At 37.2% G+C, this 19,226-nt stretch overlaps 1 protein-coding gene across 2 annotated transcripts in view; it reads right to left on the bottom strand.

The window, feature by feature from the left end:
• Positions 1-19,226, bottom strand: part of ARHGAP42 (Rho GTPase activating protein 42) — a 142,497-nt gene that overhangs the window by 25,158 nt on the left and 98,113 nt on the right. For both annotated transcript variants that reach the window (XM_059838601.1, XM_059838602.1), the window contains 8 exons: positions 17,222-17,332; positions 12,097-12,201; positions 8,593-8,722; positions 6,658-6,758; positions 4,295-4,404; positions 3,435-3,513; positions 2,503-2,542; positions 942-1,004 (listed from right to left, as the gene is read on the bottom strand). In XM_059838601.1, the coding sequence (XP_059694584.1) occupies positions 942-1,004; positions 2,503-2,542; positions 3,435-3,513; positions 4,295-4,404; positions 6,658-6,758; positions 8,593-8,722; positions 12,097-12,201; positions 17,222-17,332 (739 nt within the window). The remainder of the gene's footprint in view (positions 1-941; positions 1,005-2,502; positions 2,543-3,434; positions 3,514-4,294; positions 4,405-6,657; positions 6,759-8,592; positions 8,723-12,096; positions 12,202-17,221; positions 17,333-19,226) is intronic.

Genomic DNA, 19,226 nt, shown 5'->3' with positions numbered 1-19,226 from the left:
TTTAAAATCAGCAGGGTTTAAATGTCTTCCATTCTCCCCATTTCAATCCTTAACATTTAAAATTGTCTACTTTTCCTTTGACAACAATATTCCTAAATCTGATCTCACTTATATAACATAGGTATTTTGTTTTGAAACCCTCTTTCACCCTCCCTGCCCCAGAAAATAATTCAAGCTCTGAGTCAGCAGTGACTCAACAATGATAACATTGCTGGCTGAGAAAATGAATTCAAGTTGACCCTAAAGTTGCACAGAAAGACCACATTTGGATTAGAAGAGATCTGCACACTGACAGCTCAAGAAAAGGCTGTCTCCTTTTATAAGTGATGATACAGCCATAACTCTCCATTTAAAACTTACTGTAAGTTGTTAGATATCACCTCATCAGTAAAGTGATTATTACTTCAATTTTTTACATTGCCACTAATAAAAAAGTGTTGCTAAACATTAAATGCTGCTGAACTTAAAAAAAACCAACCAAACAAAAAAACCAGTGTAAAACATTATTGAATAACACTATAGGGGTTACACTCTACAAAAAACCAGATATACCAGCAGAGAATGTTAACGTCAGTTTTAGGTCTTCAGATTTCACACCTGAAACCAAAGTTGGGAGCTGAGACTCCCTACAGTTGTATCAAAAGAAAAGTCAAGTCAGTGCACACAAAGGAAAGGCTAAAGATGTGTGCAATTGTGTATTAAGCTGTCTAATCAACAAGAAATTACAGAAGAAGTTTAAAAATCTAAAATATGTTAAAAATTGTTGTTGGAACTGAAGACAACAATTTGGAGTGCAAAGCACCCAGATAAAATATGAAAAGTCCAAACCAAATAATGGATACATTTCAGAGCACAGATGTAAAACATGTAGAATTTTAAAAAAGCCAGATTTTAGAATAAGTCACAACAATCTAAGACCTTATTTGTGGTTTAATACACACCTCTTGTTTCTACAGCATGAATACATTTCCTCACGAAGTTGAAACCCGCTTCATTTAAGAACACTGTAAAAAAAGGGTAATTACTCTCCAACATCAATATACAAAATATTCTGGTTTGCGACACTCATGCACTAATCAAGGAGGGCTAATATATGGTTATCCATTACATTACAAGACTTGTTCTGTAACAGGGTCTTTGTAGATACAGACATAGCCTTCACAACCCATCTTTGTAGTCATTCTGTACCATTAGAGGCTCAATATTCTACTGTCTTTCTCAGCAATCAGAAGCCTCTCTAAAGGTACAGTTGAAAGCTGCTGAGTAAAATGCTTTCAAGAGTCCAGGACCTACATTATGAACAGAATATATTAATTGTTTTTAATACAACAATATTCTTTCTTCCTTGCATACGCACATAATCACTCATAAAATGGTAATGTAGGAGAACAATCCTTGTTACTGAGTTTAATTAGTCATCTTATTTCAAATGAATATACTTCTCATTAATGTTGCATCTTCAATACTCACTGCTCTAACGACCTAAATAAAGATCTTAAAACAGCATATTTGTCACCATTAAAATAAACACCATCATATACAGATGATGTATATGATGAACAGATAGTGGCTTAAATTTCAGATTTTCTGAGCCTCAAATATACCTCCAATGAAGACGTATGTCCAAATTTTACAAATCTCTTTCTCTGAGATATATTATTTGAGTTAGTTTTATATATTTGTGTTAATATATGATAATAACCAATGTGTTAATACAGTGTTAACACAATTACGCACGCAAATCTCATTAGTACCATTAAATGCACTAGTTTTGTTACTCATGTATGTCTAACAAGTGCATATACACCTTAAACTAAAAAGATGTGATGGACCAAGGCGAGTTGTATGAGGTTCAACAAGGCCAGGTGCTGGGTCCTGCACTTGGGTCACAATCAACTCCAAGCAGTTGTGGCTGGAAAGATGTCTAAAAGATAAGGACCTGGGACTGCTGGCAAACAGCAGCTGAACATGAGCCAGAGTGTGCCTAGGTGGCCCAGAAGGCCGATGGCATCCTGGCCTGGATCAGCCAGGGTGTGGCCAGCAGGAGCAGGGCAGTGACCGTCCCCCTGTGCTCAGCACTGCTGAGGCCACAGCTCCAATCCTGTGCTCAGTTCTGGGCCCCTCACTGGAAGAGAGACATTGAGGGGCTGGAGCGTGTCCAGGGAAGGGCAACGGAGCTGGGGAAGGGTCTGGAGCACAAGTCCTGTGAGCAGCAGCTGAGGGAGCTGGGGGTGTTCAGCCTGGAGAAAAGGAGGCTCAAGGGGGACCTCATCACTCTCTGCAACTGCCTGAAAGGAGGGTGCAGCCAGGTGGGGGTCAGCCTCTTCTCTTAAGTATTAAACAACAGGACAAGAGGAAATGGCCTCCAGTTGTGCCAGGGAAAGTTTAGATAACCAACAAAGTCATTGCACAACAATAGAACTAAAATATAAAATCTCTTTCTCCCACACATATATCAAGAAACTGTAACATTACAGAAATCTAGTAAGATAAAGAGCTTACTTTCTTCCTTCTTGCTAATAATGGCTGGCAGTGTGTAGATCTGTTAAAAAAAAACCAAAACCAAAAGCAATCAAAGAACAATGCAATAGAACAATGTTTGTGCTTTAAATCCTTTATTGCCAGGTTTGTGAGGAGTTGCAACATACTATGGACTAGATTGCTGCTAGGGAAATCCCAGCCTTGCCTTTCACGACCTCTTGACATTCACTGCTCCAGCACACAGCTGGGTTAACAGCTCTGTGCTACCATAATGCAACTAATGCATTGGAAATCAGATTTACTGAGACCAGGTGAGTTAAATTTCAAACCAGCTTGTGATTACAATTCCTGTACTGGTTCAGGCAAAGAAGAAGCATGTCAAAACACTCATTGAGTTCATAGAATGGATCAGCAGTTCTTTTCCTATCAGATACATGTCTGACATCAGCCTCATTCAGTGACTGCTTTAAGAGCATATAAATAGTGGGAAGAAAACTCAGATAAGCCTGTCTCTCAGTAGCTTTCAACAAGTGTTACTGCTCTCTGTGATGCCTTTTGATATGGTACTAATTGTTTACTCCATGAAAGTGCCCAAAAGATGGCTGTTCTTTACCACTGTAATAACAACCACTTCACATGTTACTTGAACCATGAATCCTATTAGAAAATATGCTATTGTGTTACTTAAAATAGTATTAATTTAAATATCCTGACATAAAATAATGATATATATAAATGTAGGCTTAAGCTAATAGATCTCCTCTTCTACTTTGTAGTTATCCTCACTATGTGAGAATAGTGAGGCATTTGTGTCTTTGTGAGGCATTAGTGTCTCAAAAAGAAAACAACTCTATTTGTTGGTATTGTGACAGAATATCTGAAATGTATACTAGCTTCTTTCTGTAATATGTGATCCAGAAAACTGAAAAATGAAAACTAAAAAATATCCTTACTGGTTCCTTTCCATCCATAGCTTCAAGCCAAAGTTTTCGGTTGGATTCTGAAAAAGCTTGTAGTGTGATGATTCCAGGTCTGTCAAAAACACACATTCACTGAAGTTACTGTTTTTCTCAAACAGTATCCAAAGTCAGAATCCACATGCATAGTGATGTGAATATAGAAAAGACAGACAGAAGTTAGAGAAAGTTATATCAGAGCTTCTGATATAACAGAATAATTTTGAGCTAGGTGTAAAACACATCTGCTTTTTTAAAGTTTGCTAACAATCATAAAACAATTTTTAGGAGAACAACTAAAAAAGCTAGTCTATTTATCATATTTTAACACAAAAATTAATTCAATATTTCTCTTTATTCCCAAGATTGGAAGAAAATACTTCTACAAATACGGCATATCTGTATCTCAAATACAGGAAATCTATTCTCATGTATCTGATATAATATCCAGGAGTAAGTGGAAAAAAAATTGTGGACATAATTTAAAAAAAAAAAAAGTACTACCATACATTTCTGAAAGTAATAGAGATTTGTACAGAATATGCTTAATAACAAGTATTTATAAAATATTTATAAAAATATTTATGATCTGTTTCTAAAAGAGGATAGTCAGTTTTGCTACAAGTTCCATAAGAAACCATGCTGTATCTGCATGCAAACATCATATAGTAAGCACAACACATATTCTGTGTAGTGAATTTAATTAGAAAACCAGGTCTGAACAAAGAAGTACTAAGTCTTGAAAGCCTAGTTTGTCTGTACACAAATATATTGGTAAACATGTATTCCTACTACAGGAGTAATTCTTATCTCTCGGTTGCAATTATTTTCAAATTGTTAACACAATGGAAACAAACCTCTCAAATACTTCAATATCGAAACAGAAACGTTTGTCAATTGAATCTGTCTTTCTCCTGATGCAAGATTTTAGCTTGAACATTTCTGGTGAGCTTGTGACAAGGCCATTCTACAAAACAACAAAACGGAATTAGCACAGGCAGTATGCTTATACACCTTGGCTTCATCTTAAATTTAACTGCACAAACAGTCCAAAGAACATGTCTTAACATAGGGATTAAAATTATTTAGGAATATTTACAATATTTTTTCTGTGTAGTAAGACTACATTTAACAGCTTTCTGTCTTCTGTTTGTAACTTAATCATTATATTTCAGAAAATTCCCTAAATTGAAATCTTACAAACACCTGCATATATAACTTGATTATTAGGATGAAAATCATGTAATTCTGCCAACTCTTACATGCAGATAAAAAGATTTCTGAAGAATAAAGCTGACTGACCCCAATTCTGGCCACCATGATCGTGAGACCTTGCTATAATGTGGGCAAGGCTGACACAACCGGGGATTCTGAGGAATGACAGGAAGCAAATGTCACTTCTGTCTTCAAAATGAGCAAGGAGAGGGATGTAGAATCATAGAACCATTCAGGTTGGAAAAGGTCACAACTAAACAATCTACACATCTTTGAAATACTTCCAGGGCTGGTGACTCAACTACTTCCCTGGAAGACTGTTTCAACACTTGTCAACCCTTTTGGTGAAGAAATTTTCTGTAATTCCTACCTCCCCTGATGCAACCTGAGGCCTCACATCTTATTGGAACTATAGGGCAGTCTGCATCACCTTTATCCCTGGGAAGGTGATGAAGTAAATAATCATGGAAAGCACTTCTAAACATATTATGGACAGAAAGGTGACTGGAAGCAGTCAGCATGTATTTAATAAAGGAAAAATCACACAGGATCAACCTGATAGCCCTCTACAATGTGTTGGATGGCTCAGTGTATGATGGAAGAACAATGAGTATTGTTTATCTCATCTTCAGCCACGCTTTCAACACTACATCCTGGACTGAACACTGCCTGAACTACTGAACTCACAACAGAAGTCCAGCTGCAGCCAGGCACTAGTGGTATGTCCATGGGATCAATTCTGTTCAGCATGAATAGCAATTAGCCCAGGCACCAGGACAGGATGAGACTGACAGGATAGAGAGCAGCTTGGCAGAAAAGGAATTTCAGGTTCTGGTGGGCAACAAGGTGACCATGAGCCAGCAATGTGATGTTGCTGCAAAGAAGGCCACCAACCTCCTGGGATGCATCGGGCAGGGTACTGTCTGCAAGTGGAGGAAAGAGATCCTCACCTTCCAACCAGCACTGGTGAGGGACACCTGGAATGCTATGCCCAGTGCTGGGCTCCCTCACAAGAGAGGCAGTGATGTGCTAGAACAAGTCTAGCTAAAAGCTACCAAGGTGATTAAGGACTTGGAGTGCAACTACCTGAAAGGAAGCTTTGTGAGGTGGGGGTCAGTCTCTTCTGCCATGACTTCAGTGAAAGAACATGAGGGAGAGGCCTTAAGTTGTGCCAGGGGAGGTTCAGGTTAAAAATTAAAATTTTCACTGGAAGAGTGGTTAGGCATTGAAATAATTAACCAGGTGGAGTCACCATCTCTGAAAGCATACAAGTAGAGCCTGGATGTGGCACATGGGGATATGGTTTAGGAGTGATTATGGTGGTGCTACACTAATGGCTGGACTTGATGACCTTGAAGGTCTCCTCCAACCTTGAAGATCCTGTGATTTGTCATATGAGGACAAGCTGAGAAACCTTGGACTGTTTGGTCTGGGGAAGAGGGATTACAGCAGTGACTGATCTACAAATACCTCATGGGAAGGAAAGTAGAGTGAGTCAGATTCTTCTTAGTGGTGCCCAGTGGAAGGGCGAGAGGTGATGGGCACAAACTCAAATACAAGTAATTTGTATTTGAACTTTGGAAAAAGTTTTTTATGGTGGTTGAACACTGGAACAGGTTGCTCATAGAGGGCTCCATCCTTGGAGATATCTAAAACCTGACTGGACAAAGACCTCACCAACCTGTTCTGGCTGACCCTGAATTGAGTTTATATTGGAGATCTCCAGAGACCCCTTCCAAAACTAATTTATTCAATGATTCTGTGCAAATGTGATAAATTTCATATGCACTTACAGCAACCACATTAGATAAGTTATTTAATAAATGATTTAAATATGTTTTTAAAGAAACATTACTAATATTTATCCATGCTATATGATACATGCACTGCTTCATCTACGAAAACAGCCTTATCTGTTTGCATTTTTCTTTCAGCAGTTCCTTAATGCTTAATAAAAATGATAGAATATACAGCTCATGTATGTGTTCATGTACAAGTAACTCACCACTTTTCCACCAGATTTTGTTTCAGCTATACTCATTGTAAAAGTTTTTGTTCCTTTGTCATAAGTGCAGTAATGTTTAACCCATGTAAATCCAAGGGGTCCTAGAGTAAAGAGATAGTAGCAAAAGTAATTGTCATTTAACACTATTATAGTTGGAATTAGAGTAGAAAAATGAAATAAAGTAGCATCCACATGCAGCCTACTCCTTGTTTTTTAATCTGAACATGTTGTTCCAGTATAATTTCCAAATATTGCAGTTTGATAATATTGCCCAATAAAGTTCCAGCAGACTGACTTTCTTTGGCAACTGGATGGGTAACAGTATTCTATTATAGAAACAAGGCAGGAAAAAGGCAAGAACAGACCTGTATTGGCAATATTAATAGCAGAGTGCACAAGAGGCAAATGATTCACATGTGAGTACTCACCATATAGAGACATCTGACAATACTTGAGCACTCCCTCTGCCACTTTCAGGACCCAGAAAGGATCCCTTCCCCTATCCCCAGAAAATGATGAGGTGATATTAAGTAAGGACCTGGTCATGCCCAGCTCCCCGCTATGTGCAAAAATTAACCTTGTCCTATCTAGAACCGAGACAAAAATAAAGAACCTTGACTTTGAAAAATGGTATTTTAAATTTTAATTGTGGGGTGGTTTTTTTTGGGGTTTTTTTTGTGTTTTTTTTTCTAAATGTGAAAAATTAAATAAAAATGTTTGAAGAAAAACCCTAGTAGTTTTACTATAGATAGGTTTTGCCTTCTCAATGTACCCACAAAGGTAGTAGTTGTATATGAGAGACTGAATTAGTCATGTAAGTTGGATGTCTGTCCATCCAGAAACATAGCTGTGGAAATTTATACAGTCTGTTATGCTGACTTTGAGAGAGATCTCCTATTGCCTGTGTTCTGGAAGAAAGTAAAATCATGAATCGAAAACTCAAACAGCTATTTACCCTCAGAAGTTAGCTGTTCTGCTCCTGTATTTTAATTTATTTTCACTTAGCAGAACAACATCTGTAATTATTCAGCATCAACTTTTCTTTTGATGGCAATTCATTATCTCTTTTAGCACATTATAAGATGGATGAGCATTCTCATAGCAGTATTAGATGAGTTAAGAAGTCACCTATTTTCATTAGAAAATTGTAGCCAGACACCTGTGCTGCAACTTTAAACTTGTTACTCTTGGCCATCCAAGAAAATTTATGGCCTAGTGCCATTTTTAAAAAACACCTATATTTACCACCATGCACATCAGTAATAAATACATACAAAATCTACTCTCAAGAAGAGCAAACACTTAACCCAGTTGCTCACAATTAGACAAGAACCTATAGAATAAGGGCTGTAGGCAAGTAAACTTGCACAACAAGGAATTATACAACTAGTACCTTTCCTACTACATAGTGATTACAGACCCTGTTACTTCAGAATAAAAATTTCTTTTCAGTAAGAAGATGTCAAGCTGGCCTTTCACTATTTAACGAAGCACAGCATGTGCCTGGTGCTTCACTCCTTTTCTCCCTCCCCCATTAGCACGGCTCAGTGTAATTTCCACTTAACACAGATTTCTTTTATGATTATTAATCAATTAAAAAATAGACTGTTCTTAAAACTTGCAGTGCTACTGAGGATAAAACTGGCTGTGGTTAACTATGGTAAGATGGTACTTAGATGACCTTTTCTTACATCTTTGATTTCCATTAAGCACATGTTCATTTAAGATCGCTGGGTCAGTGGAGGTCTCTGGTACAAGGTGCTCCTGATGGCTGAACTAAAGGCCCTGTTCAGGCAGAGAAAGTACAGGAAACAGAAGAGAGCCAGAGCAGGGTGCTGGGAGTTTGCAGCAAGGTGCAGGGCAGCCAGCCAGAGCAGAGCTTGCTACCAGTCAACCACTGGGGCAAACAACAGCACGGACCTTCCTTGTACTTACGTTTCTCCTGCACATAGAGATAGCCTTCCATTGTCCATTGACTTGGTGGTCTGTAATCTTGGTTGGCTGATTTCATTCTCTGCATGAGTCTCTCCACTTCCTGCCTAGTGCTTTCAAAGTTATTCCGAGTCTAATACCCAGAAAAGGAAACAAACAAAAGCCCACATTATCTCATGCAAGTACTAAAATAACAATGAACAACTAATTACAAATAATGCCAAGGAGACCGTATTGGAGAGAAACAAAAGCATTTGCCAGAGACATAAAAGGTGGGAAAAGGAAAAAAAAAATGCAGTAAAGAATAATACTCTTTACTGCTAGAAGCTTAGGCACACAAATGTAAGGAAAACATAGCTGAGAATAGCACCATTCCTCTTTCTGCAGGTCGCTAACCTCAGACAGGAGGTCATCTCATACCTTTAAGTAAGCTTACACAGTATTTTGCAGACAGATACAGGCTTTCTCTCTGTACACTCTGGGATTCTCAGACAGATATTTGGCTAAACTAGATGCTGCTAACAGCTTAGCCCTAAACCCGAAGTAGTAAGACCCACTGAAGCACTTTAAGTACCGTGCAGAAAACACTAGCTTGGGTTAAAGCCAGCTTAATGAGTCCAGACAGCTGCAATTTCTACACACATGGAAGAGACAAATTGTCTGTGTATCCATATCTGCAGCGATACCACAGGTGCTGCTCCTTAGAATAGCCAGGTTACTGGCACTGCCATGAACAAGTGTTGACTTGGCAAGCACTACAGTTCAACATAATAAAAAAAAAAAGGGAGGTAAGAAACACTCACAAGTGGCAGAACTATGCAAAAGCATGGAAGAAGTGTGTCTGTCCTAAATACTATGTGTGTAACCAGGCATGTAACAAAGCAAACGATTATAGTATTAAGGTGGGTTGTTTCCATATTTGCTTTTATCTCTATGCATACAGATGGCTACTTGTTCTTAGTGAATTCAGTGAGGCTAGGGTTTCCCTCCATGCACCTAGTATGGGATAACAAGAGAATTATTGAGCGATGCCAGAGCTTTGACTGATTAAATATCAGATATTGAACATTCTGCTCCTATAGGTCAAAGAAAAGAACAAAGATTTTGTAATGTTTCTACAGAGTGATCCATGGACTCAAATCCTCAGTAGTCAGAAAGATACTCTCAGGACCATACACCAGTGAATACTTCCCTTGTTTCATGGGCTATTTGTGTAGTTAATTGCACAATAGTATAAAGGAATACATGCTCAATCTTGGTTTTGAAGACAAACACTATTATTAGAGAGGGAGGTAAAATTCTAATCTGAATTTTACAGATTATGTCCTTCAGAAGAAGTATCAGTTCAGACAAATTTAAGAGAGGTCATTTTGAGGCCTTCAAGAAGGACAAGCCATTGAAGGAATGTCCCCATTTTAAGAGCTTGTCTCCATCTATTAAAGTTTTCAATGGCTACTTTTATGCAGCCAGGTCTTTGAATCAAATCACAGAAACCAAAGCCAGACACACCAATTATGCCACTGGCCAGCTGAGACAGTTGAAGTGACAACAGGTCATGTTAGAATATGGTGACCTGTTAAGAGTTGCTGGTCTGCTACTACTTTTCTACAGCTGTTACTGCTCCTGCTCTAACCTGCAGAACACTTTTAAGAACAGAAACAGCAGTTCAGGTAAACTATTCTTCATTTTGAACACAAAATGAAATGGAGAGGAGTACTTTTTGACAGCTACAGACTGGCTGAATGCACTTCTTCCTGTCCTCAGTTTGTCTTTACCCATATAAATTATTTCACTTCAATCTGTGATACTCTCAATGACAAGTACATAGAGAACCCAGCTGGCTGTGTGAAGTTGTGGATCTAGACCTGGAGCCAGAATTTATACTGCTGTGTAACAGGAGTGAGCGATGCACTGATCCTCACTGTATCTTCACGTATATGTTTTCTGACATATAATTAAAAAAATACATTGATCCTTCTGCCTAACTTCACATCTCCCTCTACTTCTGTAATCTATTTACAACTTCAAGTTGTGCTGATGTAATAGTTAGAAAACATTAAATCTGTTTCTTAATTAAGATTGAAATTTTAAAAAGTCCTTTAATAATTTTGCTTCTGTAGACACGTGCAGAGGAAATGTATGATTACTTACAATGCCAGTTTCAGTCTGTGTTGTGAGCTCTCAGAACTCGCTATATTAAAGTAAGAAAATCTCTGGACTGAAGCATATTTTTCACTCTTTCAGTGAAACTGCTGTGAAACAACACTGACCCCTTGTGTCTTTATCTGAAAGCATCTTAGTAGCAAACAACATGAAAACCACAAAATTGGAAAGGACAAGCAGTTGGGATGCTCTCCAGAGACCATCTGCATTTTGATCCAAAAGGAAAAGGTTAATAATCTAGGAAGTTTAGCCTTATTTCCTCAAGTAGTATTTAAAATGGGATCTATATATATGAACAAGAGATGCAAAAGAGAAGATGGAGCTACAAAAATTTGTGATATGTGTCTTTTCTTGAAAGAATGAAGCGGACTTAACTTTTAAAAAAAATTTTGTTTTGGACTTTGATGTTACTTGTCAGGAAATATGTGGGGCTTGTCCAGTACTGACATATTGAAGTTCACTTTTTGCCTTAAAAGCAGAGTGTTTAAGCTTTGCTTAAAAGCAAAGTGTGTACTTACTTATTTGTAAGTATATTTTGTACCTACTTATTTGTATATCCTTGAAAGTGTAATATCTGACTTACACAGTGACACAAGTATACACTTGTAAAAAGTAGTTATGATGAGTGGAAAAGTATTTGATTAAATACATTTTAGTTATCTCTGATAGCTTTGAAATTTTTTGGGCAGTTTGTGCCCAAAATGGGATCTTGTATGCCTCTGACTACCAAATACAGATCAATTTACAGGAAAAGATTCTTCTGCCCAGTTGAGTGTAACTCTCTACACAAAAAAGAGATTCTCTCTTCTGGTGAAAACCAATGCTCATGAGAGCTGCTGACCATGGAGGAAGGTCCCACCTGTTCTGCAGTGGTATAGAGAATGGCCAGAGAGTGGCTTCCCAAGTTTGCTTTATATACAGTGGGAAGTTAACAGAGAGCAGGAAAAATTCTATCATTCTATAGCAGCTGGAGCATTTTTGGTACCTCACTTAGTCCAGAAGACAGGCTTCATTCTCAAGAAAGCTTTATACAAGTTTAATCTATCTGGACCGCTGTTTTCTAATAAAAACTTGGCTGCTGTCCTGTTTTTCTTGTTCTTGCTCAGATCAAAGTTTTGATCTGGAAATCACAAATTTACTATCCAAAGTTATTTGCTGTCAGGAATCTTAATTACATTAAACTTATAAAAATAATTTTACCTATCTGTATATGAACTTGATTTCAGCTGACTAAAACATTGCAAGATTGAGAATTTCGATAAAGTGCTATAAGTCTACTTTAATATCCTAAACTGAAGTTAGCAAATTAAAAAGTTAAATTATGTAAATACAAATCATCCTTACATTCTGCAAATTGAATTGCAGTTGCTGCTTGTATGGTGCAAACTCCTGAGCCAGTTCATATCCTTCATGGTAAAATGTAAATAATCCTTGAAGAAAGGCCAAGAGCTGAAAAGGTAAAATTGAGAAGCATTAAACATTTTTAACTCTTGGAACACTCTGTGCTTTTACACGCAAAAGCAAAGTTTTGCTGAGAAGGAATCAATGATGAGACCTTAAGAAAGAGAAATGCTACACATGCTTTTGTGTCATGAAGTTGTAATTTCCATAATAATTTAATTCACTATCTTAGTAATTTTATCCAGTATTTCAGCTGGAGTCTTTGCTGGTGTGCATTTTCAAAGTTTAAAATGTCAGAATTCAAGTGTTTTTTCTTCAAAATATTCTTTCACTTTCTTCACAGTAATTGCTTGATCTACAACCTATTTTCCACAAATGAGACTCTAGAATACATGTTTTGGATAGGTTAGCACAAGACAAGAAACCCAGACCATTTCCTCCTGCTCTGAACAAAATGCAAATTCTATTTGGTATGTCTGTGATTAACTCCAACAGAACAGCCATAGTCTGCATATATCCAGCTGAAAAATTCTTTTAAAGTTTGCTTTGAAACAATGCTCAAGTAGTAAAAGGTGCCACTAGATTTCAGCTCTTGGATTAATGCATTCTTGCAATTTCTTAGTTTTAAAAGCCTTCTAACTGATTCTGCTTTAAATTTTAAAAGCGTTTTTACATTGCTATAAGTCACCCTACCTGTTGTTAAATAACAAGCATTTAATGTCTTATCATGGACTGCTTTCTTGGTCTATATAATTTAGCCTACCAAAAAAAAAAAGGTAAATAAAACAGAAAAAAAAAAAGAGAAATTAATTTGGATTGACAATAACAGAAATTTTAATAAAATTTCTGTTATTGTCAATCCAAATTAAAAAAGATTTGCATTAGTATATTACACCATTACCACCTGGGCTAACTAACTGGCTGTCCGAGCCGTCTTCTGACTCAGTAAAGAACCACAGGTATTCCAGAGCATAATTCTTTTCTTTTTTTCAGACTTCTCTCTCAGGATGGAATGAATGATCCAATGGAAACATTTATCTCTCTTCATTGACTACTGAAGTAGTCTAGACTCAGACAACAAAAATGCCATCGTTCATATTTAAAGCACTTGCTTTGTGTTACCAGTACCATAGATTACTCTAAGTGGAATAGTGTAGTTTTTACTGTGCCTATATTTTCTTTAAATTTACCCTCAGCTCTACTTGAAGAATTGTAGCAAAATTGTTCTGCCTCCTCTCTCCCGTTACTCTCTAGGAGCCTACTGAGAGCCCGTTTACCTGCCTGTTCTTTTGCTGCTTTAGTAAGTTAAAGCAGCTGGAGGTGAAGAGACCATCAGTGAGGGCACAAATACAAGGTATGGCTGGGACAAGGACTCTGCCCCTGGTTTTTACTGCTATTGCAGGAGCAGATGAAAGCCTGGCCTCAGGCAGAGATGGTGCAAGCCCACGGCTGCCCAGTAAGCAAGTCACAGAGCCTGAGGAACTGAGAAGATCTTTGGACACAAAAAGCAAGTTTTTGTGGGGGCCTCTATAGTGGATGTGAATTCCTGAACCATATTCCACCAACAAACAATGAAGGAAATGCAATCTCAACTAGAGGGCTCCACATCTTGTGTAAATTAATCTCACCTTAACATGATTCATCTGTCCAGCTGAAATTATTACCTTAGCTAAGGACCCTGAAATTATTATTATTAAACTGATTATTCAAGTGTTTCTGAGGAAGGTCCAAGTACAATAGTTTATATTAAAAACCTCCAGTTGTGCAAACAGATAGAAAGAGCTCCATACTTTTCTTTAATTCTAGACTATAATTCTAAATCTAATTCTATAATTCTGGAAATAACTACTTATAGGAAAATAAAGAAAATTAATCTTCCTTTTTATGAATAAAGTACAAAATATACAAATTATAACTAAAGCTCTGCTTTGGCTACAGTTATGTGAAGCCTGCTCTCACACTCTAGATTCAGTCACTCATCAGTGTCCCCAACTACGATTCCTTCAGATGTCACAGCACAACTACTCCTGTGCTTACTTGGTCCAGTCAAGATAATGTGTGGATCAACCCAGCCTGCAAGCAGGAGCCTGCTGCTAAACCCACCCCTAGTGCAGGAGCAACATTTGGCAAACCTGCAGCCAAATCACCACACTAACGCACACCAAAATTACAACAGAGAAACTTTGTGGAACAAAGTAGGTCAGTTTATGCCTGACTTTTAGAGATCAGTTTAAAGAACATTTCAGGAGAATAAATTGTATAAATTTTATCTTCAATACTTGAAGGAAAACATTTTATATCACATGAAACACTTTTACTGAATACACTGAGAAATACCAAGGAAAATTTTTAACACAAGATGGCAGCAAAGCTGAATTTATCTGAAAGCAAAAATACAACAGCAGCAAAAAAACAAAACAAAACAAAATCCCAAAAAACCAAACCAAAAACCTGAAAAAAATCTGAATTAATCTTAGTTAAAGCACTTCTCAGGTATTCTGGCAGTTGTGCATTGCAGAGGATCTGGCCTTGAGGCCTTCCTGGTTAAACACTCTCTGAGAACTCAGAAAAGTAGGAATAAAAGAAAAGTATTATGCAAGTCCCAGATCAGCATTTTTAAGCTCTGTGCTGATATGTGACACTGAGGATGGCATTCACTTCAATGTACGTGTCACTAGCAGTGGAAAAACAGGAATGCAGAACACGCCCTGTGCCCAGTGGGCCTGTGCTGCTAAAGCATCTCCAGAATCGCTTCCATTTGAACAGGGACACCCATAGCATTGTATGGAAGAGATTTAAAAGCCAAGGTCTTTTGCCCTAGGCTCATACTTATAGTGAAGTTTTCTTTTTGCTGGCGTTAGAAGAAGCACTGCTGCTAAAGGCAGGCTCAGAACTTTAAAGAAATTAATACTAAATAGAACAAAAAATATTAAAAACAAGAATAGAAAATCAGCTCCTTCTCCTTTCAAATAAAATTTTCAGGATGTATTTTGAGGTGGTCTTTACACATAAAGAGGTAGTTCATTTCACCAAACATCACAATGTCTGATGCTTTCATATCAACAATTTTTCATTTTAATAAGTGTCTTATCTTTACCTCATTCTGAGTACCTAATCATTCACATCAGTAGAGACTGAGGTCTGAACTCCATAACAAAAAGCTACTCATCACACCAGAGCCACGAGGATTTCAACAGAGAACCCGAAACAAAATCCAACTACTTCTTGAGACTCTATTTATTTTTATGTAGAGCTGCTGACCTCAAGGCTGCCTGGTCGTTTCATTCTCACAGGAAGAAGATTGTACTTAGGTTTCGGATAGGGGAGGAATTTAACCTTTGGCCTGCAGCACATCAGCCAGAAGTCCCTGTCTCCTTGTTTTCATTTTATTTATAAGAAAATAGCGCTTATTCTTCAGATTAAAGTTAGCATAGTTAATAATGTAGAAAATGCGAGAAAGGGATTTTCAAATTTAACATCCACTGTCAAGTCTCATGGAAATGCATGCAATTGCAAACAGTGTTTTTCAGTTGGCTGTTCTTTTTTTCTTCTCTTTAAATAAACATTTAACTGAGCACCCCTCACATTTCAAATAGTTTACTGCTTAAGAACTTTGTGCCCTGATTTCCAGAGGACAAGGAAGTCACCAGAGTATTTCCTGCACCTTCCCCTGGAACATCAAGTATGCCATACTGGGCTGGAATGCCTACTGATCTGAGACAGTATGGAAACAGATACACTTAAAAGTAAATTTTACCTATTTTAACTATTGTGCAGTTGCACAATATCTTCCAATGCACAAGGTCTTTTCAATACAGAAAGTTTCTATTACATTAAAGGAGCATAAAGTCTTCTACACTAGGGTCAGAGCTAGGTCAAGATTGCTAGATTTTTCCAGGATGTGAGAGTTTTGCAGAAGGAGACAGAGACACACTCTGGATTAATCTGTGACAGGTAAAAAAATGTTCTTATTTAGGAATCCGAGCAAAGTATTAGTCTCTAAGATTTGGCAGCTGTATGCCATAAAGATAGGATTTCTGAAAGTACTGCTTGCTGAACCAGGTTCATTAGTTTGCATCAATGTCAAACATTCAGTATACAACACACTCTCATCTCATGGAAAGAAGGCATCTGAGAAGCTCTCCTTGGTGACACAGGGTGTTAGAGATATAATTCAACCCATTTCACAGTGAAGAGTGCTGCTTCAGTAGTTACAAGGAAGCTGGGAGATGGTGTGGAGAGAAAGTTACACTTGTCATGTTCCTCTCTGACAATCAGCACTCTGCTGTGCTCAGTGTGCTTAATGGGAAGGGACTCATGGCACTGGAAGTTCTCCTGTCAGGGGCTAGAGGTACAAACTACATCAGGCAACTGGCAAGCCAGGCCTGTCTGTATGACATGAACAGTAGTAACACTGCTACCAGGCCACAGAAATATGCTAGCATGTCATGAAGCTGCTTTTGGACCTGACTGACACAGTAGAGAGGTAGGAGTGGGGGATGGAAACACAGTCCAGAAGGAAATCCCAGACTTAAATATGGACACTGAAACACAACTTTATCTTACTCTTTAATGGCATGTCAACACATGCATTCCTTTATGTGCAAAGTAAACTAGAGGCAAATGACTCCACCAAGAAGAAGATAAACTTACCTATCCTACAGAAAAATTGATTTTTCACATTACTTCATGTGTAACTCAGAACAATGTCTGTGTATACTGCCTACCCACAATATTTAAATTAAAAAACTAGCTCAAAATTTAAGCCATTAAATCATGGTATTAGGAAACATCAATTATGTGTTGCACAGACACAACATTACATGATATCCCATTAAAATGTTACACACACTTCAAGTCATCAGACATTTCACTTCACAGTAGATACTAAACTCTTACATAATCCTTCAATAAACATGGAAAGTGCCCAAGCCAAGATCTCAATGTCTGTCTATACACAAAGAACCTGCATTCAAAATTTAAAAAGGGAGCAAAAAAATAGGCATTTTAAATTCAATTTTCAGCTTTATATGAATGCATTCTAAAGAAAATAAAACATAAAACTTACAGGTTCGACAAACTCAAATTTCTTTTTCTCTTGTACTTCTTGGATTTTAAAAACATATTCTAATGATGCTTCATAAAAGTTCTGATGCTCTCTGTCAATCTGTGTATCTGCCTAAAAGACAAAATTAAATGCGGACAACATTAGTTTAGTCTTGTTATCGCTTTAAAAATAGGTTATGTCATTAACACACAGCTCTTACATAAGATTATTTTAAAAGTTTCATAGAGTTCAGTTTTCTGCCTGAAAATTAGAATACCTACTTAAAAAAGCTAAATGCAAGTTTAAGAAGCTAACATTACACATTACAGCCCATACTTTTACTTGCTCTTTTTTGGTTTCTTCTTTCTTTTTGCTCTTAAATATTCTAGTTTTTAGGAGAGCCCGGAGGGAAAGAAAGGTGGCAGCAGGTACTTGGTATATGTAAGTTTAGAAAAGGAAATAGAAATGAGCACCATAGGAATCAAGGACAAAAAGATAATTATTTCTATTGAAATATTTAAGTATCATACGCACTGAAATTGTATGTATTTCTCAGGTTCAAATACCTTCACAAAAACATATTTTCTTTCTCAAATAGGCTGTCTTTAACAATGACATCTTGCAACTTATTATTTTATAGTATGAGTCATACGTTCTTGGAATGTAAACATATTTAAATCCCTAACCTCATAAATCAAATATATTTCAAGTTTTAATTTTCAAGTGACAGAACTACAAGGCAGTACTTGTCAGAAATGCCTGACTAATACCACCCAACATGGAGATTCAGTATCAGAACAGTGTCTTCTGCCTAAACAGCTAAAGAATTAACTCTTATCAGCTGATAAAGAGTAATAGGCTTTTTATCATCAACTTAAACAAGCCACAGGAGAGGGAACTAACAGACAAGCAGTTTAGCACATAGATAATGTTTAAAGAAGACATGCAGATTCCATTTTAATTCAGTCTTCCTCATAACAAATAATTTTCTCATGCAAATCCCTTTTGGGCTGTATTAGTTAGACTTTGTTCTGTGGTCAAACTACTACAGCAGATTAACAACATGAATAAGATCACCTATTTTTGATGTATGTCAGTTAAAATACAGAAGGATACTTCTGCATGTTCTCTAGTTTAATTCTGGCATTAAAATTAACAAATGCAGGGAAATTGGGAAAGCTTGAGGTTGTCTTCCCTTGACAACAAACTATAAACCAGCAAACACATAATAAAAGAGATTTAGTACTTTTAACAGTATAAAAGCAAAAAAGTCAGTGTTTTCCTTCAGGCAGGATTTGGCCATCAATAGCACCATATATAATTAAGATTGCTACTCTACTCAAGGACAAGCTACTATTGGGATTTGGCTGTACAGGCTTTTAACAATATTGATCCACCTCCCTAGCTCAGTGTTTTAACTCTACTTCAACACATGGGCCTCAAGGATATGTTTCAAATCATTGAGTGCCAGCATTTCCTTCCTGTGTCTACTCAAAAAAAAAAATCAGTAAACTAATAATATGAAGCTGAAATCAAGCACCCAAAATTCCAATAATGAACTGCTCTACCTTAACATTAACTCTGCCATTTGCCATTCATATAGTGTGTTTGGCTAGTGTTTTCCCTGATAGCCTGTTAATAGTTTTATTTCACAATAATAATCTTTCACATAGACAGTGCTACATAACTGAACAGAAGCAGTTGCCACCACTTTGGGACATGATCCAGCAAAGCCTTGCTCACACAAATGCCATCAATAGGCACCTGAAACAGATCTCAGCACTCTCATTTAATTGTACGAAAATAATGAAACATAGTTTTAGAAATTTGTCTCTTTGGCTTTGCCTCAGAAAAAGTATTTAAACACCTAATACAATCCATCCCTACTCTGAACAGCATTTAAGCAGGTTGCAGTTGTAATGATACTTACAACAACCAAGTGCCATCTCAAATATGGTTTAGGGCCATAATCACCACCTGTGAAAGGGACTAAATCAGAATTCCCCAAACATATATTCTGTAGAAG

This window comes from Haemorhous mexicanus, chromosome 2 (assembly GCF_027477595.1).
Source record: "Haemorhous mexicanus isolate bHaeMex1 chromosome 2, bHaeMex1.pri, whole genome shotgun sequence".
NCBI classification, from domain to species: domain Eukaryota; kingdom Metazoa; phylum Chordata; class Aves; order Passeriformes; family Fringillidae; genus Haemorhous; species Haemorhous mexicanus.
The sequence above is the reverse complement of the archived record's forward strand: the minus strand, read 5'-3'. Positions and strand labels throughout refer to the sequence as shown.